The sequence below is a fragment of the Salvia hispanica genome, chromosome 3 (assembly GCF_029641045.1).
Source record: "Salvia hispanica isolate PSC_SH4W2 chromosome 3, Shi_PSC_v1, whole genome shotgun sequence".
Classification (NCBI taxonomy): domain Eukaryota; kingdom Viridiplantae; phylum Streptophyta; class Magnoliopsida; order Lamiales; family Lamiaceae; genus Salvia; species Salvia hispanica.
Genome location: NC_142694.1, coordinates 28,118,106 through 28,127,090, shown reverse-complemented (window position 1 = coordinate 28,127,090; position 8,985 = coordinate 28,118,106). Strand labels below are relative to the sequence as shown.

General features: G+C 36.1%; 1 protein-coding gene across 1 annotated transcript; it reads right to left on the bottom strand.

Moving 5' to 3' along the window:
- Positions 1–3,911: 3,911 nt before the first annotated feature.
- On the bottom strand, positions 3,912–8,907 carry LOC125213084 (NADH dehydrogenase [ubiquinone] iron-sulfur protein 1, mitochondrial-like). The gene is made up of 5 exons (XM_048113444.2): positions 8,437–8,907; positions 7,762–8,008; positions 6,699–6,993; positions 5,859–6,233; positions 3,912–5,045 (listed from the first exon to the last, which is right to left on the bottom strand). The coding sequence occupies exons 1-5, from the start codon at positions 8,855–8,857 to the stop codon at positions 4,146–4,148; spliced, it is 2,238 nt and encodes a 745-aa protein (XP_047969401.1). The 5' UTR covers positions 8,858–8,907; the 3' UTR covers positions 3,912–4,145.
- Positions 8,908–8,985: the final 78 nt, after the last annotated feature.

Here is an 8,985-nt window from a genome sequence, read left to right as displayed (position 1 = left end):
TTTAAGAAATATTAAGAAAAATGGGGGTGAAAGAAAGTTAGTGGAATATAGGCCCCACTTGTATATATTAATTTTACATGATATGTAAGTGGAATGAGTTGGTGGAATGTGAGGTCTCTTTACCATTTATAGTACTCCCCCCGTTCCATAGTAATAGAGTCATTTTGTCATTTTGGTACGTTCCATAATAATACAGTTATTTCCCTTTCTAGTAAAAGTCAACACATTTTTCTACACCTACTTTACTCTCTCTTATTTTTTTCTCTATTCATCTCTCTACCTTTTCATTTTCCACTTTATTCTCCCTTTACTTAACTTACCAAACACAATTTTTCTTAATTTCCGTGCCGAAAAGAAACGCCTCCATTACTATGGAACGAAGGGAGTAATAATGAATGAGGACTCCTATTCGCGGACGGACCAAAATAGGAAAACAGAACTTCTATTTGCTGACGGAGGGAGTATAAACTAAGTACGGTGTACTCACGTATCGATGAATTTATTGATTAACTGCAAAAAATCAGAAATTTGCTGTTTATGAGATTCAAACCTAGAATTAGGAATAGAGTCGGCAAAGGGCTAGAAATAAATTTCTAATTAGTACTATACTTTAAATTAACTTTTAATTATTTTATGTTATTCTCATATACTCCAATGTAGTACTCCCTCCGTCCAAAAAAAATAGGACAATTGATGTATGACACGAGTTTTAGTATAGAATTGGTAAAATAAGAGAGAAGGGAAAAAGTAGAAGGAGAAAAAGTAGTAGGAAGTAGTGTTAGTGGAATGATGTGTAGGGTTATTATTTGTTGAAAATTACGGAGAGAGTATATATTATATTATTCTGATTTATTGATCGAATTTATGAGAAATTTAAGACCGACAGTTAGAATATGGGTCATGCAACTTTGGACTTTGTTGGTATCCCTTCCCACCCACACTCAACACTTGTGAGGCCCTAACTAGTTTATTCATTTTTATTTTGTTGAGAATTATTGGTACAATGAATCAAGTCCGACAGCTTGTTATGTAGCAACATATTTGATGGAGCATTCATTCAGATTTGAAATGTGTCTTTATACAGAGCAATAGCAATTGAATCGGAAGTTGGATTGTGGAAAAAAAAGTTGATTAAAATTTTTAGTATCCATGAATAAAATTAACAATATAAAAAGATACTACTATAATGGTGTTAACTTTTAAACATTATAAAATAATTTGAATTCCGACCTTAAATGAACATCAGCTCCAAACTCTTGCAATTCACTAATAGATATGACTATACTAGTGATTAAAAGGTTGGAAAATTATTGAAATATTTTTTAATAGGAGTTGTAACAGTGCAATTTAATAATCCTATAAAATTAAAATAACTTTATGAATTGTAATGTTATTTAATTGTTCATTGGTGACAAACCATCAACGTAAATAGTAGGCAAGACACATTCGGTGGAGGGTTACTATTATATTTATTTAATCGGCATGAATCTTGTTTTTTTTCTACTCGTAAATGTATGTGTATTTACTATTTTAAAACACATGTATTTGTGCATATTAATCTTGTCATGTACCAACAACCTATGTCATATGTATAAATAATTCAATTGTAGTTTGTCTTATTAAGCAGAGTGGCAGAAATTTTGTCTTCCTGTCTACAAATTTGCTACATTTCATAATGATGACGGTATGTTGCACGTCAATGGACCTAAAACCTTATCTAGAATTCTAATGGAGACTATATACTAATTGAATTTAACTTGAAGCAGTTACAAAAAATGCATCCACCAATGATTTTCGAAATAAAAAATCAAGAATATATTCATCCATTCTCACAATAAAATGCGTTTTTATTAGTACCTCTCTCTTTATAGATAAAATGCAATAAGAATTAATTACCAAATAAATACATCCCTATATAATACAGTATGTAGTAACAATTTTTAGAATAAACAAGTTTCCAACCCTTTCAAAATCTCCCTTTTATTTTTAAAATTTAACAATCCATAATAGAATGGTTAAAAGAGAACTATGACAACCTATTGCACTCTGCCACTCTACCAGTCGGTTTATAATCCATCTTGATATCAAGAAAAGCATATGCTACAAAAGAAAATGGACAACCAAGATTGAAAAAGAAATGTTTTAGACAAACAAGACATGAATAATTGAAGGGCGGTTCAAATTAATGTCACGCAGTTAGAAAACGACACATAATTTATTCTAATCATGTTTTATATAGTGCACAACGATAAGCATAACAAGAATTTAAAATAAATAATTCATACAAAATGAATAGCAATGGATGTTTGTGACATCAACATCATGATCAATATATAAGTATCCGCCGGAACCTTGTGATAATAAATCAACACTCTATAAACTTTTAAAGCATAGCAATTGAGTGCATGCCCAACTTCTTCTTGGACCACATATTTATTTCTTCCAAATTTTATCCCTTGGATTTATTAATGCTTATCTATAGTATCCACACTTATTAATTTGGTTTTAAATAAGATAAGAAAGTTAATCATTGATCATGACTACCACTTCTAAGTTAGATACATAATAATTGAAGGAAGATCGAACTTCCAGTTATGATGGTGACTAAATGGGGATTTGTGTAGGCTAAATCATCAAAGATTGAAAGAAGGAAAAACTTGGATACATAAATTAATGTTAAAGGGTCAAATATGTATTTTTCCTTTAAGGTAAACTTAAAATAAATTTGGACCGGTATCTTTGTATAATCTGAAATTGTCATATAAATTCATATGACATTTTATGGACTTTGATGCGAAGGCCTCCTAACTTTGCTAAAGCTTGATTAGATTGATTTATTGGTGGAACTATACTTATGATTGGTCATATGTATGTTAGTTCAAGGGAGCATATAAAATTCATTAGAGAAATCGTATATACTTCATGAAGCATGCTTTTTGCTAAGTAGGAGTATATGATTGTTCCTATTTTTGACCACACATGAAATTGATTCCTATTGTAAAATACTTTTTCATTCCAAATTAATTGTTAGTATTTAATTCTTTAAATTATTTACTACAACAAAAGAGTCCAATTATCATGTATTTTAAGATAATAGTTGACCATGTATCACATGAGGTCTTTTACACGGCCTCCTTACCTTGGTATTAGAAATGAGATAAAAAGAGGAAGAAATAACAAAAAAATAAAATATTACAGTAGTATACCAAAGTACTTTAAACATGATTATATCTTTGTTCATAGACGTTTAAGGATATTGACTTTAAAGGGTATCGGAAATGTGCAAATAATATTTGTCCAGAAACTTTTTGAATGGTTCATAGGTTACTAACAAAAGAATTATTTAAATATATATAGCGCAGATAAAACTATGACTTATTTGGCAATTCACTAAAATGCTCTCCAACTTATTTTGAGAACCAATCTTTCATGTCCTTCCTGAATCACAGCAACACCTAATTCTTTTTCTTATTTCCTTTTTTTTTGTGAATGAACAGATAATTTTGAAGCTCTCAAGACATTCAAATCTAAGACATTTAGATAAGTATACATTTTCACGATATCCTTTATTTACCTTTCTCAAGTTGAACAAACACCCTTCCTTATTTTTCCTTTTGTATGTTAGTGAATCAACAAATAGTTTTAAATCTCATATAACAATAGATTCAAATTTAAGACCTTTAACTCAATTATTAGCCAATACCACCTAATTCTAGAGATTAGTAATTTTAGCCTGTAGGCTGTAGCTGTATAAAAAATTTGTCTTGGATAACAAATATGGCTTGTTGAAGCTTAGCAGCTGAGTTAAGAGATTGGCGACATTTGATATAATTCAATATTTCCTGCTTCACTCACCACTTCCCCATCAACAACACAACAGCATGTAATCAGAATAATATTAAACCAAAATATAAAAGAAAATAACGTATCTCAGTTGATCCATATAAAAATCTGTTGATATCACAACAGAAATGTTAAAGTACAAAAAGAGGCAGCAAGCATCTTATAGATTGCAGTTGTATTGCCATTTATGAGCCAAACACTATGGCATAGAACAAGGCATTACAAGGTTACATGTTCTCTCTCACAATGAATATTAAAAGAAGATTTGAAATGGCATGGTTATTATAACTTCCGGGACACACTCATTTCTTCAACAAGGCACTGCACTGCGCCATGATCTTCGACGCCCTGGTAATGGAGTCGGTCATATAGAAGTTCTCTACAGCAGCTGTGAAAGGAGCAGCATCGGGCTTCTCCTTGACTTCCGGTCTCAATGCAGAAGTTGAAAACACAGCAGGCTCTCTCTCATCAACGCGCAATAGGTTGGGTGCCACTGTACTTATTCGGGATCTGATTGCATTGAGGTTGTTGTAAGGTAGAGCAGAACCAACCACCTCAGACAATGCTCTAATGATTTTCCAGTCATCTCTGGAGTCACCAACAGTGGGTACTGCAGGTACTGTAGTTTGAGCACACCCCTCCGTGTTTGCATATGTGCCTTCTTTTTCAGTGAAGGCAGATGATGGTAGAATTACATTGGCACGATACACACCCCGATCACCATGGTGGCCTTGGTATACCACGAAGGCATCATCAGGGGTTCTGTCCAAATTAACGTCATCTGCACCCATCAGATAGACAAACTTGGCAGATTCAATGCTTTTTTCTGATTCGGCTACAAGTCCAAGGTCCAGAGCAGCAGCTTGGGCAGCATTAAGCAACAAAACATTGAGCCCATTCCATTCAGGCCTGACCGCGTTTATTTTCTTGGCAATGGTCTCAACAACTGAGAAAATTGCATCCTTATCGTTCCGTCCAAAAATCCCAGCACCAACAATTATGACAGGGTTTTTAGCATTGGATAGGGAAGAGTAAAACGGATGGCGTCCCTCAGCAAGTTCAGTCAGTGTTTCTGGGCCTGTTCCCAAATGCTCGTGAGCATAGTTTAAATCGGCTGGAGGGCCCACATAGCCAACCTTAGCATTAGTTGCTTTTACTGTTTTGCGAATTCTGGCATTCACCATGGCGGCTTCAACCCTTGGCTGAAAGAGAAAAATAGCCAGTTTGGGGTAATGAATAAAAGAGTGGCGCAAAGAAGTTTACACAAACAAAATAATGCTACAAAGCTACAACGAAGAGAAACAGACATTGCATATGCTATTTCTTTAACTTATACTCCCTCCATCCATAAAAATAGACTCTTCCATTTGTCCGTACCGTAAAAATAGTCCACATCTACTTTTGGTAATTTCTGTATTTCTAATGAGATGGGCCCCATTCTCCACTAGCTTACTCCAATAATTTTTTCTTTCTATCTCTCTCCTACTTTACCAATTATGCATTAAAACCCGTGCCGTCTCAGACTCTCAAATATCTCTATTTTAATGGGACGGAGGGAGTATGAATTAGATCAAAAAATTATAAATCTACCTCTTCATTGATACGCCTCAACATTAGCTTCTATTTCTTAGGGGGCACAGGTCATTCAGTGGGTAACTGTTTCTGTTCTCAATAAATATCATTATGCTTCATAGATCATAATTGACTATATTTGTATATCATAGTACATGTTACCATCTCACTTTTTACATAATCCCATGAATCCTGACCAGGAACTACCTACTTCCTCAACATGAAGGCATAGCTTGTAGCTGAAGTGCCTTCTAAAAAACCATTATGAACTAAGACCGAGTATGAAAGACAAATTCAACTAAATATTAACTCTACGCTGAGACATTATAAAGCATGATCTATCATTAGACTGCTTCTGAGTACTTCTATAAAGGTTGATCAGTTATTAAGAAGAGCTGCTTCAGAGTCATTAGCCGTCAATACCAATGAGCAATAAAATTTACCTGTGTACCAACTAGGAGAAAAGCATCAGCTTTCTCCAACCCACTAATGCTAGTGTTCATAATATATCCAGATCGCAGGTCTGCATTTGGACTGGGGCCATTTCCTTCACACCAAATGTTATCTGACCCTATCTCATTCAAGAAATCCTTTAGTGCCATCATAGATTCAGCATCTGACAGCTTCCCAGCAACCCCAACAATTTTTTCTGGTTCAACTTTGTGGATTGCTTTTGCAACCACTGCAAGTGCATCGTGCCAGCTCACAGCCTTAAAGCGCCCATCTGCACCCCGAATCATTGGATCATTGAGCCTTTGTCTCTTCAGGCCATCATAAAAGAAACGGGTTTTATCTGATATCCACTCCTCGTTGATGTCCTGTAGACATGCACCAAATTGCATACAACAAATCCAATCGCACGGTAAAACAATTGAAATGAGTCAAACATAAATGATGATAACATAATACTAAGGAAGCAGAGACTGTAAGATGTGCATGTGGATGTTGATGCAAAAAATAAACACACGCAAAAAGAAGATAATAAGTCTTTCACATTTGAATGTTCATGATCTGCTTCAATGCCAATGCATGCAGCCTAAACTTGATCTTCAGTAACATAAATACAACTGAACTTTGGCAGCATTAAACTCTCATAATAATTGAGAAAGTTATTAGCCACAACTTGGCAGAGCCATAATCTAAGTTTTTGGTCATCGTTATAAAAACATAAAATGGCTTCATAATCAAAATCCAATCAGAACAAAATGAAGAAAATGAGTTTAACCCTTCTAATATGTAAAGAACAGATATAGCTTGGGCACACAATGGGTATCACATCTAACCTCATTCAACCGGGGAACAATTCGCATGACCTCAGGACCTCTACTATCGATTCGAATATTCGAACCAACCGCATCTGTTATATCAATGCTTTCAGTTCCCTTTAGCTCCCAATTACGGGCTTTAAAGGCAAAAGGCTTTGATGTCAGGGCACCTACAGGACAAATATCTATTACATTGCCTGACAATTCACTGGTCATAAGTTTTTCAACATAAGTTCCAATTTCTTCTCCACTGCCACGGCCCAGCATGCCAAGATCAGGAACGCCAGCTATTTCTGATGCAAACCTCACACACCTATTTGATAACAAGTCCACATGTGAATAGCAGTCGGTTCAAAACAATCAATAATAATTCCAGTTCCACATCTTTATGTATCAGGCAAAATGATTATCACAGATAACATTATCGAAAAGCGAAGAGGCAGGGAGCACAGCAAGATGAAAATACTAAAAAAAAAACAAGACAACATTTTTTCAGTTACAGGACATAATCACCTAGGTGGTTTATTCTCATAAAAGCCTTTTTTATTATAGAACAAATTTATCACTTTTGATCTAACAAACTTGAAATAGTTGTTATTCTTTACAAGTAGAGCCACGTCAGAAAATTTCAGTCATGGAAATGGAACTAGTCTTAAACTGCAATCTACCAGGCAAACTACATGAAACATATTCCAATTTCACAATGACAGTCAGTCAGGACTCAGCAGGCACTTCATATAGAAAAGATAAGAATATTAGCTAATACTATGAAGCAAGTTATTTTAGGCATCATGAACCCTGGCAGAAAGGTGTCTTCCTCACGAGATTTATTTAGATATCCAACCAACCAGTCCGTTTCAGGTTTTCTGCTAACGTAGATGAATAATACAAAAAACTCTGCCACAAACTATTGACTTAATATTCTCATTGTGGTTCCAGTTCTCATTTTTTTACTCAAGACAGTGAAATATTTGGCTCCCGCACCTTGAGAAAATATATAGAGAAATTTTGAAAATTTAGTTGAGACTATACAGCAAACTACTGATCAATTGGCAAATGATAAGTGCAAATCAATTGGCACCTGGTACACTGGATACATCGAGTCATCACTGTCTTAACCAGAGGGCCTAGGTTCTTATCAACTACTGATCTCTTAGTTTCAGTAAAACGACCACGATCAGAACCAAAAGCCATGGACTGATCCTGGAGATCACACTCTCCACCCTGGTCACAGATTGGGCAATCCAGTGGATGATTCATTAATAGAAACTCCATTACTCCTTCCCGCGCCTTCTTTGCGAGTGGTGTATCTGTCTTGATTTTCATTCCTATGGGACAGATAGTGAAAAGTTATGTCAACAAAAACAGATTACATTGGATGATCAAAATGTCTGCACCCATCCTAAGCACCACACTATTTAGCCACTTGAAATACAGATAATTCCTTAAGCAAGCTCTTCTCTATTAATTACAAAGAATCACATTGCAAAAAGCTTAAATAGTGTTATAGACAGGATCCTCCATTCAATCACACAAAAACCATCATCTGAGAACAAATAATAAGAGTAGCATAGAAAACCCCATCATGTTATACGTATATTTAACTCAGATGAAAAGGCCTCTACTAAAGACCATATTTATACATATCAATCAAACAAAATGAAGAAATAAAAAGTTCAGCGTCAATAATTTAAATAACGAATTAGGCATTTCCACAAAACCCCAATCTAAACAAAAAAGATCATCATGTTAGTACCTGGAAGAGCGGGCATAGCGCAGGAGGCGACCGGCTTGGGCGATTTCTCGACCTCGACGAGGCACATACGGCAGTTTCCGGCGATGGAGAGGCGGTCGTGGTAGCAGAACCTGGGAACATCGACGCCTGCGAGCAAGCAGGCCTGGAGCACCGTCATCCCCTTAGGGACTTTGACAGGGTAGCCATCGACGAAGACCTCAATTGCGTCATCCGGGTTGGGGAAATGGACACGAGCGCCGGCCACAGGGTTCCGCTTGGGGAGATCTGGCTCAGGTTGGGCATTTGCCGCAGCTGCTTCAGCGGAGTTGTGGAGCTCCGGAGTGGTGACGATGGAGCGGCGGAGGTAGCGGGAGTTGGAGTTGGAGGCGGCGAGGCGGGCGGATCGGAAAATGGCCCGAGAAGCGAGGTGACTCAGCCCCATTATCACTTTGAGTTACTGCGTGTGCTTGTGTTGCCCACAATTTCAATTTGGGTTAGGAAATATCCGGATACTTTACGGCTCACAAAACTCGGTTTGACCCGTTTATGTACATACAACCCGCTTCGCTT

Coding starts and splice junctions, on each gene's coding strand:
- LOC125213084 (XM_048113444.2), bottom strand. CDS start 8,857: ATGGGGCTGAGTCACCTCGCTTCTCGGGCCATTTTCCGATCCGCCCGC. Junction 8,009..8,436: donor CGCTATGCCCGCTCTTCCAG/GTACTAACATGA, acceptor TCTGTCCCATAG/GAATGAAAATCAAGACAGAT. Junction 6,234..6,698: donor TTGTTCCCCGGTTGAATGAG/GTTAGATGTGAT, acceptor GCATGTCTACAG/GACATCAACGAGGAGTGGAT.